The sequence below is a fragment of the Prorops nasuta genome, unplaced genomic scaffold, assembly GCF_024137725.1.
Source record: "Prorops nasuta isolate Cenicafe-Biocafe unplaced genomic scaffold, Cenicafe_Pnas_1.2 PNAS00019, whole genome shotgun sequence".
NCBI classification, from domain to species: Eukaryota; Metazoa; Arthropoda; class Insecta; order Hymenoptera; family Bethylidae; genus Prorops; species Prorops nasuta.
The window spans coordinates 2,800,207-2,826,009 of record NW_027116816.1 but is presented as its reverse complement, the minus strand read 5'-3'; the positions used below and the strand labels follow the sequence as shown (position 1 = coordinate 2,826,009).

General features: G+C 33.2%; 3 protein-coding genes across 8 annotated transcripts in view; 1 reads left to right on the top strand and 2 right to left on the bottom strand.

Annotated features, from left to right (window-relative positions):
- Positions 1-82: 82 nt before the first annotated feature.
- On the bottom strand, positions 83-16,943 carry E(bx) (nucleosome-remodeling factor subunit NURF301 E(bx)). The gene is given in 23 exon segments (XM_066739011.1): positions 83-5,201; positions 5,400-5,484; positions 5,569-5,764; positions 5,851-6,018; positions 6,108-6,563; positions 6,638-6,950; positions 7,035-7,250; positions 7,684-7,875; positions 7,952-8,278; positions 8,365-8,584; positions 8,665-8,883; positions 8,968-9,170; positions 9,249-9,811; positions 10,085-10,220; positions 10,299-10,608; positions 10,685-11,015; positions 11,085-11,902; positions 11,989-12,179; positions 12,262-13,455; positions 13,529-13,873; positions 13,945-14,153; positions 14,470-14,752; positions 14,950-16,943. Coding segments are annotated over 23 exon segments (8,217 nt in total). The 5' UTR covers positions 15,989-16,943; the 3' UTR covers positions 83-4,998.
- Positions 16,944-18,068: 1,125 nt separating this feature from the next.
- AIMP2 (aaRS-interacting multifunctional protein 2) lies at positions 18,069-20,056 on the top strand. 3 transcript variants are annotated; one of them, XM_066739020.1, is made up of 4 exons: positions 18,069-18,436; positions 19,155-19,295; positions 19,376-19,595; positions 19,676-20,056. In XM_066739020.1, the coding sequence occupies exons 1-4, from the start codon at positions 18,269-18,271 to the stop codon at positions 20,035-20,037; spliced, it is 891 nt and encodes a 296-aa protein (XP_066595117.1). In that variant the 5' UTR covers positions 18,069-18,268; the 3' UTR covers positions 20,038-20,056. The 3 variants fall into 3 exon arrangements, with proteins under 3 accessions (XP_066595117.1, XP_066595115.1, XP_066595116.1); XM_066739018.1 differs by having other exon boundaries at positions 18,075-18,436; positions 19,155-19,313; XM_066739019.1 differs by having other exon boundaries at positions 18,077-18,418; positions 19,155-19,313.
- Positions 20,057-20,129: 73 nt separating this feature from the next.
- Positions 20,130-25,803, bottom strand: part of sdk (sidekick cell adhesion molecule) — a 32,552-nt gene continuing 26,878 nt past the window's right edge. For 2 of the 4 annotated variants that reach the window (XM_066739014.1, XM_066739013.1), the window contains 11 exons: positions 25,545-25,741; positions 25,271-25,467; positions 24,953-25,192; positions 24,351-24,548; positions 24,083-24,224; positions 23,713-23,991; positions 23,504-23,524; positions 23,023-23,180; positions 22,774-22,936; positions 22,375-22,703; positions 20,130-22,284 (listed from right to left, as the gene is read on the bottom strand). In XM_066739014.1, coding sequence (XP_066595111.1) covers positions 22,042-22,284; positions 22,375-22,703; positions 22,774-22,936; positions 23,023-23,180; positions 23,504-23,524; positions 23,713-23,991; positions 24,083-24,224; positions 24,351-24,548; positions 24,953-25,192; positions 25,271-25,467; positions 25,545-25,741 — 2,167 coding nt within the window. In that variant the 3' untranslated portion in view covers positions 20,130-22,041. The remainder of the gene's footprint in view (positions 22,285-22,374; positions 22,704-22,773; positions 22,937-23,022; positions 23,181-23,503; positions 23,525-23,712; positions 23,992-24,082; positions 24,225-24,350; positions 24,549-24,952; positions 25,193-25,270; positions 25,468-25,544; positions 25,742-25,803) is intronic. The other 2 variants (XM_066739016.1, XM_066739015.1) reach the window with 2 other exon arrangements.

Here is a 25,803-nt window from a genome sequence, read left to right as displayed (position 1 = left end):
CACAATAGATAATAAAAGAGAGATTGATACTAAATATATAAGATAAGATTAATAAAGGAAAAGTTAGCCTTACAAACAACAGAAATAATTAATTATAATAATAGGTAATGTAGGCAGTGTAAAAACCAATGACAACCTAGAACTAATGTATAAGGGAGATTTTATTGTAATTCCTTTGTACATATTACAGAAATAAAGCACAACACAAGACATTCCTAGATAAATTAATAAAAATACAATAATAATTATTGTATTAACTTATTGTAGTAGTACAACTGAAATAAGTATATCCAAAGTGCATTATAAATAAGGAAACCTGAGATCTGAGGAAGTTTAAAACCTACTACATACGTATTCTATGTAAATCATTAAAGTTTTTTCAATATGAACCAGTAATTAAAAAAAAAGAATAAAGATGAGAGAAGCACGTGGAAAAACGTTTATTTACTCCTATTGCGATGTATATATATGTATGTATAACGTAACATTATACTAAAAAAACACATGATGCACAACAACACGACAATCGCCAAAAAGGTGATGTTAGGTAAGTGCAATGTATACTAAGCTTTATAAATAGATAATAATAATTAAAACTATTATGCAATACTATACTCGTACTTTGCCATGGTGATTGTTTATTTTATGTTGAGAAACTCGTGCAATTCACACTCTCTGTCAATAGAAGTTTGACAATGCTCTGTTTTTACTATAAAGCTGAATGTTTTGTATTACGCGAAAAATCACACTTTTCTCTTTTTCCTGATCTAGTTTATCTCAATTTTCTTCTGTCTTTTTCGCGCATTTTATGTGAAATGCATTTTTTAAGGGATCTACAGTAAAACATACGTAGCAACATGATAACATTGGTGCTCCTTACGTCGAATAACAATAATACTACCGGCCAGCGGTCCGCAATGCCGCCGCCATACTGATATTGATCTCTGCATGCCCGACCCCTTCTCCACGCGCACTTAAGTCACACTTCACAATAACCAGATTTTACTTGCCCCTATTTATTTCTCCAAATATCTTATTCCAGAGTTCCAGATCACAATTTAAGTGTGGACTGCCGGTATTGTGTGTACGCTTTAAAGTGTAAACTAACGTTATGTTATCTATTTTCTTCTCTCTCTCTTCTTAATAAGAATAAAAAAGTGCAACTTATATTGCTCGAAATAACCAAAATATAATGTTAACAAAACTACAGATAGTTAGCTCCCTCGATGAATCAGCATCACATATCACGTTTCCCTAATTTTTGTTTTTAAAAAGCATGTTCATTAACAAAAACTATATTAACCTTGGTTTCAATTGTTCACTCTTTTTTAACCCTTGATCACAAACATTTGAGGGTATTTATATTTTAATTTTTTTGATTTTTCAATGTATTTTTGAAAAAATATTACATTACCTCGGAGTTTTTATTAACAACAAAATCATGTACATTAATACTGCTATCGGTGCAATATACGACGTAAAATGTACAAGAAATGGGCAATGCAAGATCGCCAATTAAGTATTGTACTTATAATCATAATTAATTAAAGTTTAATTTATATTCATTCTCTATGTAGTACCTATACAGTTACACTGATTATAATCTGCTTGTGTTTTTTTTAATATAATAGTAATTATAACAATAAGCCTCTTCCATCTTAATGAAGATTAGTCATGGAATAATCCGTACCGCACTTTTTAAATAATTCTCTCATATATTATACTCTATGCTGTAATTATACTTTGTTTTCTTTTCTTCCCTAAATGCAAGATCAATTTTTATATTTAAAGATTTAAATTCATATATTTACCATCATATATGTGTATCTGTATTTATTGTTGTATGTATAATACTATGTGATTTATCTGATAAATTATAAAGACGGTACTTATTAAAACGATAAAAATGACACATTAAATTAATCTGCCCTGTTATTTCCTGTCCTTTACATACATACTACATTATGGTACATATGTATGTATAAATACGGTGAAAAACAACAAAGAGTTTTAGGTTAAAATTAGTAGAAATATATTATATATAAATATTTTGTAAAAGATTTATAATTTTATACCCCGAGAAACGCATGTGGTAAAATGGGTGTAAATGCAGTCGGAAATGAGAAAAATGTGACATTTTTAATCATTTTTAAGTGTTGTAGGTAGTTTATTTTATTTAATATATGGTACTAAATTATTATATTATATTGTAACTAAATTTTCTGAAAATTTCAAAATAAAAATTAAGACAGGACGGTCAGGATCAATTAGTTACCAGCTTAATTGTAACATCTCTCTTATTTTTTTTATTGATCATTAGTATTTTAGTGACTTTCCAAAAATCAATGAAACAAGAAAATACTGTTAGTTTAATAGCTTATCAATCTTAATCGAAACTTTATTTTGTTTTAAAATTTCGTAAAATTGCAACTTCTAGACTTTTTAATTTATTTATAAAGATCTAGAAGTAACCATTTGATGAAATCCGAAAACAAAAAAAGTTTTAATCATGACCGGGATGAACCAGTAAAATAATAATTTTATTTGTATTCATTGATTTTGGATAAACTACTTAGGAGTACAAATGGTCATTACAAAACACGTTTTATAAGATAGGATCTTACAATTGAGCTGATAAGATAATGCATCTTACATGTATTCTGTTTTAAAAAGTCCAAAAATGTACCTCAAATATAGTATAATAACTTAATGTTATATGAAAAAAAATACACCAAATTTTTTAAAAATTATTGAAAGCACCCATTTTGTCATACTCTTGACTGCATTTATTCCCTTATCACGCTTTGTTGCTTTTTCTTTAATGGAAATAAGCTTCACAACGTGATCTGTAAAAAATTTGAAGTGGATGTAAGATGACACGCAGTTGATTAACAGGATCTTCCACCTGGTTTTTACACTATCCCAATAGCTTATTCGCAGCTTCTTTAGCCTCTTTCTTCGTAGAAAGACATAAAAATCGTTCAATTTTAATACTATACTATACTTTATTTGTACACTTGTATACAAAGTTAATTTTTATTAATATAATGAAACGATTGACATTATTTCACTTAATTCTTTATTTGTTTCGTATTATAAAGAAAATAATCATTATAGCTATTGCAGTGTATAAACCTGGAGAATGGGATACTTAAGCTTAAAATTTTAGTTTAATCATAATCGAAATTCGAAGATAAAAAAAGTATCAGTGCCAGGTATCTATATTGATTAAGGGAAAATACTGTACATGCGTAAACCTGGCAGAAATGTACTTTTAGCTTAAAGAGACATGTTTCTTTAAATAAACAGTTGCAGGTATAGTTTATTGGAGACTTATGATCTTAATGACCTGAGACTTATGAAAAATATACATGTGCACAAGGCATACTTTGAAGTTACGCATTTTTTTCTACAGCAAATTATTTATTACACAATTTTTATGACAATCTGTACGAATTAAATAATAAAAAAAACTACTTGTCCCAAAATGGAATTTATTCCTTCCTTTACTGACTTACTTTCTTACTTTAATTCACCGGTGATGCATCGAATGCAAACGCGCTTTGGTGAATGCTAATCAATGTCTGCTTACAGGCATTCTTACTCTTTATATATATATATATATATATGCACATACATATATAGATATATTTATACATATACATACATATATACATATACACAATCTACACTCACACACTGCATCGGTTAGTACAATACTTCTTCGCGTGTAATTTTATATTCTCTTAGAACATAAAATCAATAATAATAGTAATAGTAAAAATATAATAATGAAAGTTGTAATATGAAAGTTCTACAAATTGTTATCGATCGTTTAATAATACTTGAAAGCATTAGTACGGTATCGTTCTTAAGGGAATCAGTAATCATAATTAACTGATTTTCAGATTTTTTCATTTCTCTATAATTCACTTTCTTCAAAAGTCTTTCAGACATTACTGTCTTCGTATATACACAAAGCAGAATTTCTGCTGAATCCTTAAAATCTAGGGTCAGGTCTTGCGTATAAACAATTTCATAGAAAATTTATGTGATTAAAACAATATAAGTAATATAATAATTACTTGCAAGAGCACGTTAACCAAATTTGTACAATTTATTATGCGCCTTTTTTAGCCATATCATATTTGAATACTACATAGAATGCTTTTCATGGGCGACTTATTTCAACGAGGACTCAACCGCCATTATTATTATTATTTCTACGAATTTCCAAATGGTCTTTCGTTTGTTTAATGTATTCTGTTAATTTGCCTCATAAAATAATTAGCTTCCAATTATTATAAACATTATTGATCATAGTTTTACTATCTGTCACTGGCACTGATTCTGTAATATTATTCACTACTATGCACGCAAAGCTTACTACTACACATGTATTACATGTGTAGATGAACAATAGGTGAAAATGAGTGTGTGAATTAAAGAGGAATTCTGAACCAAAACTTACCACTAATAACGAAATATTATCTTAAGAAAAAAGAACTGATAGTTATGCTATTAGCTCAATTTCAACCATCATCCATTTGAACCGAAAATAGCACAGAACCATCATTACAAAATAGCAGTGTGGAAAATTGATTAAGTTTTATTTGACGCTTAATTAAATGACAGTATCAGATACCTTTATTACAACAGTATCATTATTAATTAATGTTGTTTAAAATAGGATTGTTGTGCATTTACCGGTTGATCATAAAAATGATATACATTGTATTGGTGACTGTTAATGAACAGCAAAACAAGTTCCGGCCCAGAATTCGTTGCGCGCGTCATTATTTTTTAATTATATTTATAAAGTTAAATGAACGCTCACACAACTCTAATAAATATTCAATCTGCATAATCTACTCTTATACGCCTACAGTCACCTTAAGTTTCAGTTTCCATTGATATACTGGCACAGATCATTTTCTAATAACACTGCACATAGTCGCGAACTAACACTTCCACTCATTTATTGTTAGTTTTGATTGCTTACTTTCCTTCCGAAAACTTTTCCCTTAAGCTTTTTATTTTATGGACAAAATACGTTTCTAAGGATTCCGCGCATTTAAAAAATGGTGATTCTTTAGGATTATAGTAGCGGCAATTGTCAAATATTTTGGTCATGTCCCCAATAAACTCACTTAGTTTCTTGTACGATTTGTCGTTTATCCTCAACTCAATCGTTTGTAAATCTGTTAAATCATAATACATTATTAATATATTGTATATTTTCATCATGGACGCGTTCGACTAACACATCGGTTACTAAGCGAATGACATGATTGAGTTAGTCAATTAGTTTTTTTTTATTTGACCAGCTACATCAATTCGCTAAGTATTTACCGAGCGTGTCCATTGTGCACAAGAAAAAATTAACATTTAATACTGACCCATAGGCTCCTTTATAACCTTATAATAATCAGGTGCTTCATTTGGATCTACAGGCTCCATAAACGGCCAAGCACTTTTATGAGCCTATAAGAATTCGTTTATGATTTTTTTCTTTCAAACTTAATTCAAACACTATTTATCCTATTACAAACTAACTTGTCTACAAACCTGTATTTGTTTTATTAATTTCTTTAGCAAATCTAAGTCCTTGGCATTAAGATTTTTCATATTAGCAAAATTAACGGAGGAATTCCGCTGACAATTTGGACAAACATATTCATCGATATTGTCAGCTTCCGACTGTAAAATTCCAACACAGCGACCATGAAACCAATCTTGACATTTGTCACAACAAATATAAAACCTGAAAATCAAGTATTCCAATGGTTACTTTTGCAATTTTTCCCATCTGGTTTTAAATTGTATTTATATCTTGTTCATGTTACTTACTGAGATTCATCATATGGCTGTTTGCATAAGCAGTATAATTCTTGAGTGTCTCTTGCATGTCTACATTCTGTACAAACAAATTCTGACAAAGATTTACTCATTTCTTCAGTGATGCCTACGCAATCGCCATGGAACCAATTGTTACATACATCACAACCAACGTAAAACCTAATAAATCATAACATTCATATAAATATTTTGTATATATCAAAAAATTATTTACTACAAGGGTAAAAATAACAATATCAAATACTCACTTAGTTTCATCATAAGGCGTTCTGCACAAACAATATAATTTTTCTTTTTTGATTCGATTTGCTGTTGTTGAAGACCCTGGAGGTGTATTTGCATTACCCTGAGATTTGTGTTTCTTTGGTCTTCCGCCACGAGTTGGTGGACTAACTTGCTGAGCTGCTTGTGCATTAGCTTTACGCTTTGCGCTTCCAACCTTAACTTCATCTTGCTTGTGCCTTTCCGCTTTTGTTCTAGTAGCCAGCTCAACCGACAGCTCTTTTTGAATGTCTATTTGTAACTCTTTCTCAAGAAGAGCTCTTTTTTTCAATATATCTTTCTTTAAGAGTTCCTTATGGCGGAACAGTAAAATTTGCATTCGTGAGTGCACTTGCTGCTTTCTACGTTGTTCCTGGTTATCTCTCATTTTTGCAGACCGACTCTTCTGATTAGGTTCGGTGTCTGCTGCTTCTTGTTTTATCCTAAAATTTATATAGATGTTAAAATATCGATTAAAACAATTAAAATCGTATTTTTAATGAAGATTATTCCTTACTTTGTTGTTTCGCGGGGCTCTTGTTTTATGACAACCTTTTTCTTTGGAGTTTCTACCCACTCGTTGTCCTTGCTAACATCTGTTGCTGATTGTGTTGATGTAGTTATTGTAGCGGGTGGAATGTTTGAAGATGCAGGTCGTTTTCGAGATGGTGCCCGTTGAGGTGTCATAGTAGGAGTATTATTAGTTTGATTATTGCTCACTGAAGTTTCAACACCACCCTTCATTTGTTTCTCTTGATATCTCTGAAGTTGTAACAGCTTCTCTTCTATCTCCGGGTTAAGATTTTCTTGCTTCAATGCATTCTTGATAGCTAAATAAAAAAAAAAAAAAACATAAAATTAAGATTGAAATAAACACGATTGTCACATTAATTCTCAAATGAAATTAAACCAACTTTGCTGAATGTAATCTGGAGTTATAATAAATTTATTCGACGAGTCTTTTTCCTCTTTGATCGATTGTGTCGGCTGTTGTCCATTAGCCATATTTTGTTTCTGAAGATTGTCATCTGTAGCATTAGAAGCTCGTCCAACTTGTTGAACGACAACTTTTGGTTTTTCAGCTGAGGCTTGAGAAGCTGGCCGAGTATTGTCTGTATCGTCTTGAGAATCTAATGAAATAAATTAAATAGTAGTGTTAAGTGTAAAAGCATTAGCTGTAATTAATAATTTCAAGTTTTATCATTTAACTACTAAATTTAAATAGGGTACTTCTTAGCTAGCTTAAAAATCAAGACAAGAAGACACAAATACATAGTTTGTGATCCATACTGTGTCATATGAATAATACTGTGTTGATTCTTAGCTGAATTAGAACAATATGATAAAGTCCATTTTACAGTGAATCGTATGTTACTGTCTGTTGTCATCTGGACCAATCCAAACACTGTAAGTATACATATGCGATTGGCATCTGACAGCGACATATGACTTATTGTAAAAAGTAGGTTTGGGAAGGAAAAATATTATTTCTCATTTCATATTGCATTAATAGCGGTAAAAACAAGGCTTGGATAGTATCTATAATTATTAATTGTATCTGACCTGAAACCGGAACAGCAGCTGGTTGTGACGAAGCTGTAGGCAGTTGAGATTGTTGTTTAGGTGTAGTCGCATTGGATACAGATGTAGTCGTAGTCTGGGAAGCTTGTTGTTGATTCACTCCAGGTGCAGGTTGAACAGCTAAATAAATTTTTGTGGGGCCCAGAACTCCGTGCTTACCCGTAGCAGCTTGGGCTGTATAATAGATTGTACTCAGTTAAGTTTTTAGATAGAAAAAATTTATCCTTAAGAAACACGACTATTTACAAACCTTTCAACAGCTGTTGTTTAACTTGTTGTTGTACCATTGCAAGTTGCTGAGGAGTGAAGTCAGCACCTTGAAGCCCTTGTAAGACTATTCGAGGCCCTTGGGTAGTTTGTATTACTTGAGCTGTCACACATTTAATTATTGTGCCAGGAGGCTGACCAGCCAGTAAGGAAGCTTCAATGCTTCCTGGAGCTGGAACTGTTGAAGCTTGATTTGATGCTGTTGATGCTGTCGTAGTTGTAGTTGCGGATGCTACAGTAGATAAAGCACTCGTCGTTTCTCCAGTTTGTGTCGTAGATGTTGACACTTGTGTGCGTGGTGCAATGGGAACTGCAAAACGCAAATAATGATACTAGTTGTCTTTTTAACAAATATTGTGTGTGTATAGGTAATAAAATTAAATTGTACTCTCTAACCTTGTTGTTTACTTGGTGTAACCGCATTCTTAACTATTATTCCACTATTTGTTGAATTTAGCTGTACTAGTTGATTTCCAGTTGGAGTACTGCGTATTACAACTTGGTGCCCACCTATAGTAGCCAGTTGGGCTTTACCCGACGCCAATTGCTGTGCCAAATTAGCATTAGTCACAACGATTTGATTTGTATTAATTACTTGACCAGTCCCAGAAATAACCTACATTATTGTAAGAATTTCGCTATAATTTTCGAGCAATTCAAATATTTACATTGATTTAAAGTTATCAGATAGCTTACTTGTGCCCCTTGAAGTAATTGTCCAGTATTGGCAACGACAACTGTACTCTTGGCACCTTGTATTGGAGTGGCATTTGCCACCGTTGCCGTTACTGTTTTGGCACGTTGAACAGCTTGTTGAGGGCTTTGAGTTGCTGTAGTAACTTTAGCTGGACTACCTTTAACTGGCGTATTGGTAGTTGAACTCTTTGGAGTAGTAACAGCTCCTGTCACTTTCGACTAAGTAAATAAATACATGATGTTGTAACAATTGAATACACTAAATTGATAATTAAGTAAATCGAAAGAAGCTGATGCAGATACCGGTGTTGTCGTAGTACTTGAAGCTGCTGTTGGAGCCGCGGGAGATGCTGCAATAGCCTGACCTGTGTTCAATACGTGAAGTTTACCGTCAGGCATTTGAACCAATTGTTGACCCGGCATCAAGCCTCGTACTTGTAATTTGCCATCAGGACCTCTTAAAATTTGTACCCTTTGTTGAATGTGTTGAACTGGAGTATTTGTTCCTAAATTAAAAAATTTGAAAATCATTCTTTTACACTGAAACGGAAGTAAATCTTTCAAAATTAAGCTTCAGTTTTTACCCTGACCGGTGACTTTAATCAACGATTGCTGATTGGCTGTCTGATTCTGTGGTGTTTTAGGCAAAATGCTAGTAGGTCCTGATACTACTTTCGTTGTTCCATCGGATGATTTGGTCATATAAATACGTCTTGTTCCAATGAATGTCTTGTTTGGTGTTGGTGTTGTGAGCAAAGATGTCAGCTGGGATTTTCCAGAAGCTGGAGTAGTTGGTATTGCAACTTTTGATACCAATTTAACAGTGCCGTCTATAAAAGTTTAAAAAACGTATTAACATACTGATTTTATAAGGTTTCTTCCTTAGGCAATTAAGTAGAACAAAATAATACCTGGTGAAGCAGTATTAGCTGGACTTTTGAGAGTTTCAAGAGCCCGTTTTTGTTGATGAGCTGCTCTCTGCATACGTAACTGCTGTTCCATCTTTTCTTTTATTTCTTCCGGAGTTGCCTTACCGCTCACTAACTGATCAGAGGAATTCGTACCTGTTCTATTACCACCAACAACGATAGACTGTGGTGCACCTGATCGACTCCTAGTAATAATCTGGACATTAGCCTTCTCTAACCTAGGGAGGACATACACCAAGCAGAGGGTTAGTATCAAGTGGTATTAAATAAGGAAAGGTAATTTCTCGAATTTAAATGAAAGGTATGCATACTTTAACACAACAAAAACACATTTCTACATTCACTATTAGTATCATTTTCAGGAAAATAAAAATTGGATGAGTACAAAATGCTGCGAGGAATAAGGATTTAGCTTGTATCAAGAATAAAAATAATGCCAATCATATTCCATGTAAATTCAAATAAAGCAATATTTCTTTTTGTTTTCTTACCTATCACCGTACTGTTTTATCTCCCATAGCTCCAGCTTATCTTCATCTACCCATTCCTCTGTAACCTGTGGTTCAGTGCTTTGAGGAGATTCTGGTCGTTTTCTTTTCCTTAATCCACTCCTTATCGACGTGACTTCTACAAAGAACCTTCATGTTAAACCTCTAAACTTATTAATTATTGATTATATTTAAATAGGCAGTATTAATAACAGACCTCTAATTTGTTTTGGTAGTTCTAATGGTATGACAACTTTTCTACGCAAGTACTGAGTTTTGTCCAAAAATTGGCCAACATGTCGATGTTTTAGAATTTCTAATGACATAATTTCCGTATCTGTTGTTATTTGATGTTTGCCGTCTGTCGAAAGAGGCTTTGCTGCCATGTCGTCCCAACGTAAGCATGCCCATAATATTCTAAGTTGAATAGCAGCTGCGGCTAAAGATTTTAAACCAACTGTGCGGTATAGCCAACAAGTCTTGAACAGCGGTCTGGGGCATGGGTAAGGCCATACAGACACATTTGCCTAAAAATTCACATAAAAATATTATGAGGGAGGAACTGATTTATCAGTTTTAATATTTTCAATATAAAACCCTTACTTTTGCCATTTGATGAAATCCTTGAACCGGTGATCGCCCTCCAAGTCGGGCTAATTTTCGTAACTCGTGTTGCGGAAGTAACAATATACTTCTATGCTTATTCTTTGTACAAAACGTTGAGCATAAAGGATACTTCACAGGTGTACGCTTTTTCTTCCTATCCGCTAAAGAAATCGACACCTTCTTTAGATAAACCTTGCCTTCAGTAGAAACTGCAGAGTACACTCTTTCTGTTCCATCTGCATTCAGTTCTTTGGCAACAGTGCATCTTTGCACTGTCCTACCTCTGCGATTAACAGTCATTGTTTTTGTTCCAGTATTACTTAAATCTCTGTAATTAATCAATTAGTTTGAAAAATTAACACAAAATCCTATTTATTTAAAAAAAAAAAATACATACGTTTTTTTCGCCTCGAATAGATTGACTGAATTTTGAGACGCTGCATTAAGTTTCATGCTTTGTACCACGCCGCCTTCAGTCTTCAGACTTTGTGCCGTTGTTGTTACTACATTACCATCAGTTTTCACTATAGTATCCACTTTCTCAGTAACTTGTTCAGTAGTATACTCTGTCTTCAATTTTTTACAAACAGGAGAAACATCCTTTATGTTCGTTTTGTCGAGAACTACGTTGGTTGCTTGCACTTCTTCATTACAGTGAGTCGCGAGAGCCACCGCAGATTCCAAATCTCTTCGAATCGCATCTCTTGCTTGATCCGCATCTTCCATTTTCGTTTCTGTTTGACATACTGGTGAATTTATTGATGTCAATAGAGTACTCGTAGTTAATGGCTGGTTATTATTTAAGGCGTTTGCTTTTCTCAGTAAAGTCAAAAGATCTCGTTTGAGACGTGCTTTTTGTAAACATATTGGGGAATAACAAGTTGGATTCAACGATTGAGTACCGGTAGTCGTTTTTCCTTGGGTAGATGTCATGTTGCAATATTTAGAATAGCATGTAGCACTTTTATTCAGTTTCATGATATTAGCGTACTGCGTTCGAACCTGTTGTATACGTTTACCTATGACTGTTAGCATTTCCCTAGCTGATGAAGAAAGAGTCATTAGCTTTGATTGTTTTCTGGAAATAATATTTTGTAGAGTATTATCACTACCACTACCGTCTGTATCATTCTCTTCGTTATTCTCTACATCAACTTCCGCCTCACCATCTGTTGACTTTTGATTTTGAGATTGATTTAATTCTTTGTTCTTTTCCTATAAATTAAAATATCAATTATAAACAGTTGCTACTTTAAAAATAAATTGCATTTTTCTCTCAAAAACAATTCGAAGTTACTTACGGATTGTAGTAATCTTCTTTCTTCCAAAAGCTTCAAATGAGTTCTACGTGCCAAAAAATCATCTATTCTTGTCTTTTTTCCAATTTTTGGATAGTGCAGCCTGCCAGGTGTAGTCAAAGCCTTCGTGATATCGATTTCTTCGAATGCTTTAATAGGCGTAAATACTTTTTCGATTTTCATTCCTGCTAAAACTATAAAGAACAGAAAAGTTATCATAAATAATTATTTATAAAAATACGTTATTAATGCTAACGAGAAATAAGCATTGCTTACAGGATAAATTCATTTTGCTTTCCTGCTTCACTTGCAGTCCTTCGGTATTTGACGATGTTTTCTCATCAGCATTCTCATTTTCTTCAGTGTCCATCTTTTCTTCAGACTTAATATTTTCAACTTTACATTCTGCTTCTACTTTAACATTATTCGCGTTCTTAGTAGTAGATTCTTCTATCAAAGTAGTTTCTGCTTTTACTTTTACGTCAGACGTAGTGTTTTCTTCAATCTTTGGAGCACAGTACTCATTAATAAGAAATTCGTACGTCGGTGGATCTAGAGCTAAAATTTTGATTCCTCCTTGATCTTTTATTTGGACCATAATCTTTTGAGGCCCTACGCGTAAACCCATTTTCATCATTTCTGCAAACTTATATCTACGCCTAGCAGAAACCCACAGCCAGCCACCTTGACCATGAACCCTATATTCCTCGCCTTTTTGCTTCCATACTTGATGCTTCAAGCCTAACGTATACTTTACAAAATTAAAAAGGCGATTTCTTTCTTCTTCGTCTTCCCTTTCTTTCTTTTCTTTTTTATCCAGCCGTTTTTTCTCTTCTCTTTCAAGAGCAGTTACCCGTTGCAATTTTACATGGCCCAGCTGATCGTGCCAGACGCTGGCAAAAACAACGGATTTTATACATGCTTGCAATACTATCAGAGCACGTGCGAAATCCCTTGGATTAATGCAAGCGCTCACAGCAGTAGTCCACGGTTTACGTAAAAGAGGCCAATTTGTATGCATGAATGGCGCTTGAATACTGCTCTCCAATTGCAAAATCGTTTGTCTCAGAGTACTAACTAATAATGCACGCGTTCCTGTTAAACTACCGACCCATTTAAATTCAGAAGCTTGTGTCAGAGAGAATTTATGTGACAAATGACGCTTCTTATCACGCTCTTCGTTACGCTGAATTTTATTTAAAGCGATTGGATTGTTACTATATTGATTGATGTAAGATTTAAAATTAGTATCCATTCCTAATTTAAATAGATGTGTTCCTGAAGCTATTTGATGTGCCTTTTGCCTTGTTAATCTCGTTCCGTCACCTTCCTCCCTCATTGTTTTGTCTAGCTTCTCCAATTCATCTTTGGATAACGATGAAGGAGGTTTCCGTTTCAAATCATCCATGCTGAATGTTCTAGGTGTCAGTGATCCTGTTTTTGATCTTGTAACAATGGTGTGCTTTTTACCTAAATGAAAATTTTTTGTCAATGCATTCATATAGTATTAATATAAATTTAATTAGAAAAATATTCAGCTTACCATCTTTTCCAATTTTCTCTTCCCCTTCTAAGATTTCTTCTTCTACCTCTTCAGTAGAGGAAGGTGAAGAAGATTTGCCAGTTTTATTTGGTAAATCTCCACTCAAAACAGATGCTAATTCATTATCTACACTGTCTACCTCGGTATTTTCACCTATTACATCGGAAGATGGTTTATTTGTCGACGATTTGGTTTCTTGGTCTGCTGTGTTTCCTTCTGGTGAATCTGTGCCTTCATGTATTTTGCGTACCATTTCTTCCGCTATCTGTCGTTCTTTTTCCTTTTTCTCCTCTTCCTCTTTTTCCTTCTTCTCCTGTCGTTCCTTTTGCATTTTGAGAATAAGGCCTAAAAATATTATAACAATTAGAACGTAAATAAAAAAAGCTATCACTAATACAAAATAATGCATTAATTACCATTTTCCACTTCTAAGTAAGATTTTTTGTTGCCTTTGTACTGATTAGTGATAGTTTCAGTAAGATCCATCTGACGTACAATCTCATCTTTGTAATCAGATAATTCTCTATACAAAGCTACCTCCATATCATTGCGATCCAAGGTCTGCATTAATTCCTGCAGCTGTAGTGATGTACTGTAGTACCAGACTTCTCCATCTTCACTTTCACTATAACCAAAATCACAAATTTTAAAAAATCAGCTATATAGTTACATATTAAGATATTGTTGTACAATGGAAGCATGCCACATCTGCAGTAAACATAACATTGAGAAAACCAAATTTAAAATGATGATCAACACTTATTAAAATATTAGTAATGTTTGCTCCCTATTTATAAAATCATGAATATGCAAGATATGTGCTATTAATAATTTTAAACATTTTGTAGTTATTTAAATTTCAATTTCATTGGCTTTGTATTTGCTGCAGAGATGCCACAGTACTCTATTTGTAGCAAAGTAAGTACAATCTATAAACTTACACAAAGACCCTCCTTGTAAGGAACCAGTACTTCCTTCCATGTCTGTCAAAACCTAAATGTTCTTGCCTACACAATGAACCATTTTTTTCAACATCAGGAATACAGTCAGCTACTCCTGTGACTTTGTGAGCTTTGCATGTACTGCATTGCCAATCTTCTGTAGGAACATCAACTAATGGCGGCTCTACACATTCTAAATGAAATACTGCTGGACAAGTCTCACAGCATAATAAATCTCCAAGACGATGGCACACTCTACAATGATCGTCATAATGCATATTACCTAAAAATTATAAAGTTTATTAAAACACCTTAATAATACTTAAAATAAAATAAAGTCATTGCTTAATAACTGATACACTTTAGTGTATAGAAGTACAATATGACCACAATATATCTCATACTGTACAAATTGTAAAAATTGTAGGTAAAAGATAATAAAAAGAAGAAAATGAAAATAAAAAATACCATTTGCTATACCTTCATGTAGTAGATCTTCTCTTACTGGATTTGTTATCAGAAATTGATCTGTTAGAAATTGTAATACTTTGATTCTATCCTCAATGGCAGTAAATGGATATTCGCATGTTGATAAAATGTTTAAAATATTCTGATCAAATCCTTTATCACTTTCTACATACGAGCGTAGTACCTCTGGCCAAGTCATAGAATCAACAAAATATAAGCTGACATTAACAGAATCTTTTTGATCCAAGGGACCAAAGTGAGTTTGTTGGGAATCTTCCTCTCTTAAAAGTGCTTTTATAAGCATAATATGGATCTCTGCCAATAAATTGGTTTGATCGTCACACATGAGAGCAGCACAGAAGTCCTCGAATCTGAATGATGAAAGACGTACCAAACTCCGAAAATGCCTCAACACTTCATAAATAGAAAGCGATGGCATTACAAACTCCTTAGGTACTAAAAGATCATCTGAAGATTTGGGTAAAATCAATGGGGGTAATTCTCGGTTCTGTAGCCATAATGGTTCAGGACTAGGAGGTCTCTGTTGGCCTAATAATGTCTTTCTAGGGGTGCCGCTAGTATTACTGTAACTAGAGAGGGAGAAATCACTATCGCTTGAAGGATCTGGTTCTTCTATACTCTCTGAAGAGTCTACATCACTTTGCAAGGGATCTTCGTCAACCTCGCTTTTTTCACTAGATTCATCACCAAAATCAGATCCATAGTGATATTCAGAGTCATGGTAATCTACATTGGGATTGTAACCTCGGCGTTGATATGCACCAGGCCCAGAATGTCCACCTTTGCGAGAATGCCTTTCTTTGGGTCCACGAGATCTTCGATTCCTGGTGCTGCGTCTGCTCTCTTCGCTCTCCACTGGGGAGGTGGGTCTTGATGCCGTTGGTGTGCTGGGCTGGGAGCTGGGGGTTTCGGAACCCTTGTTCTGCAGGTACTTTGGCTTTTTCATCAGGTGATATTGGAACTTTTTTGGCCTTTCCATGACGACTGACTTGGGGGGCCGTCCCCGCCTTTTTGTTCCTCTCCCCGTCATTCTCGACTCCTTTATAGATACTCTGTCAATAAAATCCAACTCACTTAACACGTGCTTTATGAAAATAAGCGCTTGTAAACAAATAGAAATGACACCGCAACAACGAAATGGAACCCATGTTTGTACTCTGATCTTTGCGCCATTTTTCGGCCTAGGTCACGTGACCAAACACAAATCGCTCATTATTAACGTTCCAGGCAGCCGCAGCCGCGCACTACTCTCACTCTCGTTCCGTTCCTTCAATAATACCGAGTCTGTCTCAAAGTGATCAGAATTCGCATCCGCTTGGATCCCCGTTCCTCTCTTTTTCTATTTTCGCAATATTCTTTGATTTATGTAAATTCCGAGGTAGCCAAACGATGACGCCTGGTACAATTTACAATTTCAGATTGGGAACTCTTGCTATAAGAGAGCCACCTTCCAATTGGTTCAGAAAATAGCCGCCATGCCAGGCTTCGTCAAGGCAGCTCGTTCACTCTGAGAGTCTTGTGCAAATTACGACACCTCACGATCCGTCAAATAACTGATACACCTGCGATCACTAATTTTCATCACCCTTACCACCTCAAAATCAATCCATTAATATTATTCTTCACTTTATTACGAAGCGGATAGACTCGCCAATAGCTTTCCCCGTAACTACAGAGACTTCCATCAAATTAACGACAGGGGGCGACACTCCAGTTCGAAAAAACCCAATCCTAACCACATTTCCGATATATTACGCTGCTCACTCACTCATTTCAACCATCCATCCAACGATTATCACTCATCTTTTTTCATATCCATTGCTTCTCTCATTTTTCACAGCCCTCGATACTAAACTATTCTTTCCACTTCTTCACTCTTTTCGATTTAACGCAATTTCTTTCTCGACGGCAAACACTACTGAAAGCTACGGTAAATCCGAGCGAACTACGGTTTCAAAAAGGAAGCTTCTCAATAGAGGCCACCACTAACAATCGCACGTAATATAAAATTCTTTCCCTTTATTTCTTATTTCCCTTAATTTTTATAATTAATTATTTCACAAAAGGTTCAAACTCATCAATCAATACAATAATACTACATTGTTACTACAAAATATATCTACCGTCTAAAATTCTCGCGCTTTTTTCACGATACTGAAAGAAGTGAGAGAGAGATTGATCGAAACTGCCGCCCTCTGCACTTCACCATTTCCATCAAATTTTCATATTATACAAAATAACCCGCAATTTTCTTTAAATCTTATGCGCCAAACATTTCTTATATCTTTCATTATTTGTTGGTAATAATTTAATTCCAAAATACCTTTTATAATCTTGCTATTAGAGAGATAAAATTTTCCTACATATTTTTAAATAAACGTTGTGCCCCACATATATGTTGTGTGCATTAAGTTCCGCATTACAATAACTAGTGTTTCGAAAACTATAAACAAACGCGTTGATAATGTGATAACTCTGCAAAAATTGACGAAAGAAAGTTTTCTCCAAAGAAATATTGTAAACTGACAGAAGTAAATGTAGGCATTATAGGTCGATTTTATTGAATCAGAAATATGAAATGGACTCTTTGGAGATGTGGAAGAAGTAATTTGTGATGACTTCTGCATATATGTATAAGATAAAAAATAAACATCTTTTTTTAGTTCTGCCTTTTTTTCTACAGCTCTATTTCCGATTAATTTTGGGGTTACAAAACGATTAAAATTTTCTTAAATAAAACTGTATGTGTATTCATAAGCAAAAAATACACAAAATCGAAGATGTTTAAGTTTTTTGAGAGAGAAGGATATATGCCATCTTACGAGGAGAACGCGAAAAGCCGGTATTTTTGGCGGGAGTTAATAAAATTGGATGAAACGGAAAGAAGAGAAAGAGAAATTGGAATAAAAATTGAGAGGAAAATTATAAAGAAGGATTTTTACTAGCTTTGAATCTCCAAATTCAAACCTGAAAAACAGAGTTTCAACTGTCATTGTTCAATCAGCTGGTTACTGTTGAATGGATAATGATTAAGTGATGGAGTGTGGTGGGAGGAGGAGGACAGAGGAGAGAATGCGGGTAAAGAGAACTGGTTCCTGGATCGCAGTTGTGTTGGTATTACTTGGTATTAGTGGAAATCATGGCGAGGTGAGGTTATGAGTGAGAGGCGAGCGATGCGAGCGAATCACCAACAAAAATGGCCGTCTAACAAAATTGGAAAATAAGAACGACGGGATCGACAAGTGCGGCATATGAAAACGGACATTTTGGGATTATTAAGTGTATTATTTTTAACTTAAAAAGGAGAAAAATGAGCGCAGGAACGAGAATGTACAAGCTGAAACCAGTAGTTTCGTTGCCGGACACGTTGTATCACTCAAAAACAATGTACGGGATGAAAAATATTCATGAACGGCAAACGGACGAGTGGAGGAATGTCGTGACGAATATCACTGAGCAGGTTATCAGCTTTTTACAGGTTTCCGTCAGTTCTGTTATTTGTAGTGTCCGTATTTACGTGTAATAATGCAATGGACTAACAATAACAAGTAGTTTAGCCTCGTTGTATTAGTATATGCGGTACTCACGGTGAGAACAACCATGGCAAAGACGTAGTATGCCTCTTCTTCCTTCAACATGTTGTGCATGACTCTGACTCCTCCCAAATTTTCCACAAGCACTAATCACCATCGACCGAGAATATGGTTCTCTCAGCTTGAATCGATCTACCAAACCAACTACCCCCCCAATCTTTTCAATAACAAAGTTGCACATGTGGCCAAACACTACTAAAAATAACAATATTTACAAAAGAATAATCCAATTCATTTTCTAATACTGATGTGGTAATTATCATGTAAGAATTACAACCTGCCAAATTAAAACTATACATACCTTTAACATTGGAAACTACAACTCTGTAACCAAAATATACATCCAATTATGTAGTGTTTAGGATAAATTAATAAAAAATTCTATTCAACTAAATTTTAAACTCTTCCTATCGATCATGACAATCTGGTTGGTAGTGAATTTTTAGATTTATTGAATATGAGAGTAGGTCATGCAAATTATTTATTAAGTTTAATCTCCGCTGTTTAGTTAAGAGTTTGTCAAACATTTTCTTCATTGTGAATAAAAATTAGCTTCATTTACTTGTTGGTCATAAATATACAATTTGAAAATAACATTTGCAGAGTCCAGCACCACAGTTCGCTGCTCTAGAGGCTAGACAAGAAAGAATTTTATCTCAACTTGCAGAACTGAAAAAGCAAGTCTCTACTCTTTGCGACTTCTTGAAACAAACAAACCATGTAGATATAGCTAAGGAAACAGAAGTGAATTGTTTAAGACAGGTATAAACTACCTAATAATTTACTTTTTTGAATAACTAACTCTATCTTTGTATTATTTACAGAATTCACAAGAGCTACTTAATATTAGCATAGTAATAAATGCAAATCCAACCAGGCCCCCTTACTCTCTATTAATTTTACAAAAAATATGGCCAAACTTAGTTATTCAAATACAAACTCACACTCATTCAAGTATAAATACAAAGGTACCAAAGCAATTTGAAAAAACTGATTTATTGAATGAAAGGAATAATATTCACATTACACTTATATGGAAAAAAGGTAAAATACAATTTAGATCAAAATTAAAATCTTGATAATTATATAATTTCAAATCACTAACTATATTTAAATGATTTCAGTTAATGAATTAGAAGTAATTACCAGGTGGCACAGTTATCCTTTGCAGGGAGAAGTTAACTTATTGAGATATTTCAGTAGATTGATAGCTGATAACAATTATGAGACCAACAATGGTACAGCTCATGTTTATGAAATTGATACCATACTCGATTTATGCTATGCATTACACTATCGAGAAGCTTCAGATGTAACAACAATATTTTCTTTGTTGGAAAAAAAATTAGAACAGAAACAATTTGGTAACAACAAGTATACCATTGCAGATATTGCTGTATGGTCCTCCATTAAACAGATCTCATCAAAAAAATTACCATCAAAATTGAGCAAATGGTTTGATACCTTTGAGAAAATGTTACAATAAATTTTATGAATTTTGATTATTTATTCATGCCTCTTAGTTTATTACATCCTGATATTTTGTTTATTTTAAAAATCAAATCAATAAAGTCAGAATTGAAAATTTGATAAATTTTTATTAAAAGATTAACATGTTCTTAGAACAAGTTTTGTTTACAAACATGACGTTTCCTTTTTACATTTCTATACTAGAAGATTATAAAAGTATAAATAACTTGATTTGAACTAAAATATTGGCAGTGTTTACATACACCTTGTTTCTATACAGATCAATAATACTATATTACAATTAATAAGTAGCAAAGTTTTAAGTATTTAAAGCATAGACCAGAAGCAAGCTTTTTTATAAAAAAAAATGAAAATGGTTTTTACTGAACTTACAGTCTTGTAAATAGTATACAAAAGCTTTATCATTCTCAATATTAAATGTTTATTATTCAGACTTATTATATTGTTCAAAACCATCCTAGCTTGTGGACATTGTAATCCATTTATTTTTGTTTTGTTTATAGCTTCCTTAAAAGACACTGAAATTAATCAATTTGATTTTGAAATATAATTAATTTTCTTGACAATTTTTCAGTACAACTTTACAATATATGTAAAAATAGAGTTAATAGTAATTATATTAATGAATTATGAAATAGTGAAATGACACAGGAGTTTGTCCTAGTCGCTTTTAGCATGTAAAGTAATTAAGGTGAAACTATTTTGATTGCACTACTTCCATAAAATTGGGTGCATTTAATCACTCAACTTTGACAAAGAAGTATTAGATAGCATACTGTATCACTATATGCTTTTTTATGAATGTAAAATCTAATATATGTATTATATTAGATAGGATATTGGGTAATAATACAATTTATATACTATATAATGTATCACAAGCTAGTCATGCTGTACTGATTGAAATAGCTACTTCAAAAAGTATGCATTTTTACTGCTTTGTTCAATCACGTTACTAATATAAAAAAAAAATAGAACGTATTTCAAATGTCTGTTTTTTCTATATAATCGTGTAAAAGAAAATGTTTTCCATGGCTTTCCTTAAATGAGTTTTGCATTTAAAAATTATTTTTTGCATATATCTACATATGCAGTTTGATTAACCACATATTAAATATCCAGGCATTATTATGAAATATAGCGCTAATTCATTCTATAATTTATATATACACATTGTTCTTAGAGCATTTAATAACTACAATTTAAGAATACTCAGAAAGGCTTTTAAGTATGTGTAAATAAAATTATTTACACATGCTATCTATTGCATACATTATCTTCATCACTATTAAATTATTTACTTTTGATAATTTAAAGATATTAGAAGATTGATATAACACGTCATAATCTCTAACATCTAAAATGATATTGTGTTTTTGACTATATAAATATATCCAAGGATGAATACAAATAAATGAAATAGTAACATTTTGTAAACGCCTTGTGATATAGTCAACGCGAAATTGATATCTTTTCAACAAGATAATTGGACTAATAGTTCTTTTTGGATTAAAACAATAATATTTACATATTAAGAGCGGTATACCTAACATTAGCACTGGGTAAATGCTAATTCTTATTTGTATAGTTACGTAGTATACCGCAAAAGTATTTGTAATGTACCGATATTAATTGCATATTTCTTAATATGCTATTAAACACACATTTTGTAGTAGTGAACTTATCAAGTGCCACTAAGAGATCCATGAAAAACTTTAATTTCTGGCACTGGGTTTTATATAGAATAGAGCGGGAAACTACTTAATACTATTAATAATGATAATATATTAGTATATCACAATGTAAAAATGCAATAAGCCTTAAAGTCCTTATTTTACGGAACACCAGTGCGTACAGAATAAAGCACGTACTTCGATGCAAGTCTTTAGCTCTATATTGACAAATTACTTCAGTTAAGTCACCTAACAATTTTGAATATTGTCATGCGAATTAGGCACCGATTTATCTTGTAACGATTCTTAAAATGTAAAAAATTTCATCACACAAACGACGAAAAACCTGGTAATGGCGCTCTTGACCTTGCCATGTTATTCATAATAATTTGGCCTCCATTCAAACTAACTACAGCGCTACCTTCTGGTTCGGAGTCAGTATACGAGGAATAATTCCTAACAGGTCTCTGACGCTTCCAGGATTGCCTTAATGAGTCATTTACGTTTGCATAATGATTTACAAAGGAATGCGGATCGGACTGAACGCTCTCATTCTCGCTTTCCGAACCCTGCAATCCCAAAAATCAAATAGTTTGTATAAAAAGCTTAATATTATTATATTATCAATGAAAAAATTACTTTGTTTCATTAAGCATTACCTGAGAGTCAGTAGAGCTGATCTCCGATGGTTTTTCAGTGACACTGCTGTCATCAGGATTCTCGTCATACCCTTTAAGACTCTCTTCGTCACTGTTGTACGCAACCGATGCTGGAGAAGGTCTAGGTGGTGATTTGCCTACTAGTGCAGGGGGTGGCGGATGCATTGCTTTACGTGCTATAGTTCCCCTTTTACCTAAAGTGCCGCAAGAGCTTCCAACATTCACAGTTCCTCCACCATTATGTCGAGATCTATACAGCTCCAAATCCGACTCTTGACGATCGTCTATATCCATGGCCATTGATTCCTCTAAAGTTTTCTGTGCTTCTTCTAAAAATAATTAAAACTATAGAATTCACCCTAATTAATTATTCATAAATGGATTATGTAAAAGACTTACGTTTATATTTGTAGCTTTTACTTTTTACACAAAGTATTGCGATAATCATAATGATAATAATGATAGATGTTGCTGCAAGAGTTACCATAAACCAAGTTTGCCTATAAAATGGTCTGTGTTGCAATAGGGCATACTCTAAATATAATTTGGATGGTGTTAAAATCTGTGAAAAATATAACAACAAAGACAAAACTATTAATCAATCCCCTTTCGTATTTATATCTTTAAAAAACAATAAAAATTACGTACGGTATCGGATGAATACGCTGGATAACTAATTCCATACCGATTATAAGATATTACTCTGAATAAATATGACGTAGATGGTAATAAATTCTGATATGAAACGCTGAATTCATTTAATGGCCCGTTGCTACTTTTGATTATAGTTTGCCACCGGGTGTCATCTACGATTAAAGAATAAATAAAATAAATTTCTTGTAACAAAGGTATTGCAAATTATTTATGCAGGGATATAATCTTTTATACTCTTTAGCGAAAAACAAGATGTTATTCAATTATTTCTTCAACTCTACAAGCTTAAGGAGGTCCATGCTACATGACCATGCAGTTAAACCTTTAAATATGTAATATACTATACAAATTATTCTTTATTTTAAGCTTTTACTCTTAGAGAGGCATCAGATGCTTTAAATTTAGGGAGGGAAATAACAAAAATTGTGGAACAATGTAATCATGATAAAACAAATTCACGTGCACAGTCACTTACAATACTGCCAGTCTTCCATTGCTATATTATTAAAAAGAAGTCTATTAGAATTTAATAATCAAATTATTGTTCTAATACGTTTATTAATAAAAAACATTATATATTTTATATTTTAAGAGTTAAAAATTGTATCTTTTTATTTAAGTGAAGCTTAACACAAAGTTTTGCATTTAAGAATTTTAAAATATTAATGTACTTGTTCTATTTACCTTTGCGGCGCGTCTCAATATAGTATCCAAGAATTGGTCCTTTACCGGATGCACTATTTTTCCACTGTAGCTCAACACTGGAAACGGCTTTGGAAATAGCTAAATTGGTTGGTGCTATTGGTGACCCGTCCTGTGGTCCTGTTGTAACATTTCCCGAAATTGGCGGTCCAAAATCAATTGTCTGAGCTCGAACCATGAAAGTATATGTAACTTCTTCCTCCAAAGGTTGAACCAATAAGCTTGTTTCAGTAACTTTTTGTTTCACTTGTTTACTGAATCCTAGAAAGTGATTTCATTTTCATGAAAGTTCAATTTAAAAGATAAAATATATCTACCTGAAGGCATTTTAACCAGAAGAAAATAAACTTACGCTCATTTTGTTCTGCCGTTTCGTAGGTAATAATATAACCTACTATCTGACCATTTCGTAATTTTGGAGGCTCCCAAGAAACACGAAGACTTGTCATCGTTATCTCGCTGAATTCCAAATTATTAGGAGGGCCAGGAATATCCTGAATACAATATATCAATTGTTACACGGTATTATTATATTTTAACAGTAAAGATATAATTAATGGGTCAAACAATCGTTTCCCAATAGAAACATGAGTGTTTTTCTAAAATCGACGCATACTTACTTCCTTGGTTCTCACAGTAATAGGCGATGACCTGGGACCATCACCTGCTGGGTTAAATGCTAAAACTTGTATACGATATTCCGTGAATTTATCAAGAAAAACTAGACTATGAGTAAGGTATGAAGCAGGTACGACTTCAATCTCCTCCTCCTGCTTTTTCTCTAATTCTTGTGGAGAGTCTGTTACCAAATAAAATATCTGAAAATAATACAGTATGGTAATTGTTAAATCTTTACAATATTCATTAAGCTAATTGAATTGATACACTTATTTCAGGTTGTAGTATACAAGCTTGTTGTATTAGAAAATAATGTCTCAAAGGCGGTAACCTCTTTTGATATTTATTTGCCGTCAAAATACTAGTCTCTTCATATTTATATTAATTATTCAGTATGACTGGTTATAAAAAAGTACATTTTCCTTAAAAAGTGTTAATTCTTTAAGTCAATTTTCGATAATAAAAAGGTCATTAATGTTTAATTTAAAAGCGTAGCGTATAAATTATATGTATTTGTATCCGAAGTAAATGATCAATTTTTTGAGTTTAAAACTTTTTATCGATCTTAAGATTTCACTGTATAGATTATGCATGATCCGATTACTTTATATCCTAGTAGATCTCCATTTTGCATGTTGGCTAAAGGTGGTTTCCATTTTAATAGGACTTCAGTTGAAGAAATAGGCTCGGCTTTAACCCGCTGAGGTTCTCCAGTTGGAACAGCTTCTCCGACATACACAGTGACCGGTGTAGACGGAGGACCTTCACCTTCTGAATTAAATGGGACAACGACGATCTCGTAATTTTTATCTTCGGTTAAATCACTCAAAACCATTTTCGCCTCCTATGATTAAAATTAATTAAGCAAAATAAATATTATACTCTTAAAGATATAAAAATGAATAAATTTATTATATCTTACTTTTATGCCATGAATTTCTTCTTTAGGTGTAGCTTGTAGTGCAGTCGGAAAATCTGAAAGTGTTTGATAAACAACTCGATAACCGCCTGTTTGATGATCGCCGCTCCAATAAATTTCATCGATAACGTTCCAATGAACTTCTATACTAGTTGTTGTTATTGGCACCACTTTCAACCCGGTAACACCTCGCGAAGGGGCTAAAGAGCAAATGCAGTATAAGATATTAAATTTTTGTTTCTATCAAAAAAATAACAATATAAACTGCTGAGCGTACCAGCTGGCAATGTTTTAACTTCAATAGATTCGGTGCTCCATTCTGAAGGACCAATATCGTTTGTTGCTTGAATTCTAAATTGATATAATGTGAACGGCTTCAAATTATTTGCAGTATACGAAGTTAAGGAAGGATCGACCCTTTCTGGAATAGTTTGGAAAGGTCCAGCATTTTCTGACTGTTGCACTGTATAGTATCTATTTAAGGAAACTTTGTGTATTACTATAGATATCATCAATTTATTATATGTAATTTACTA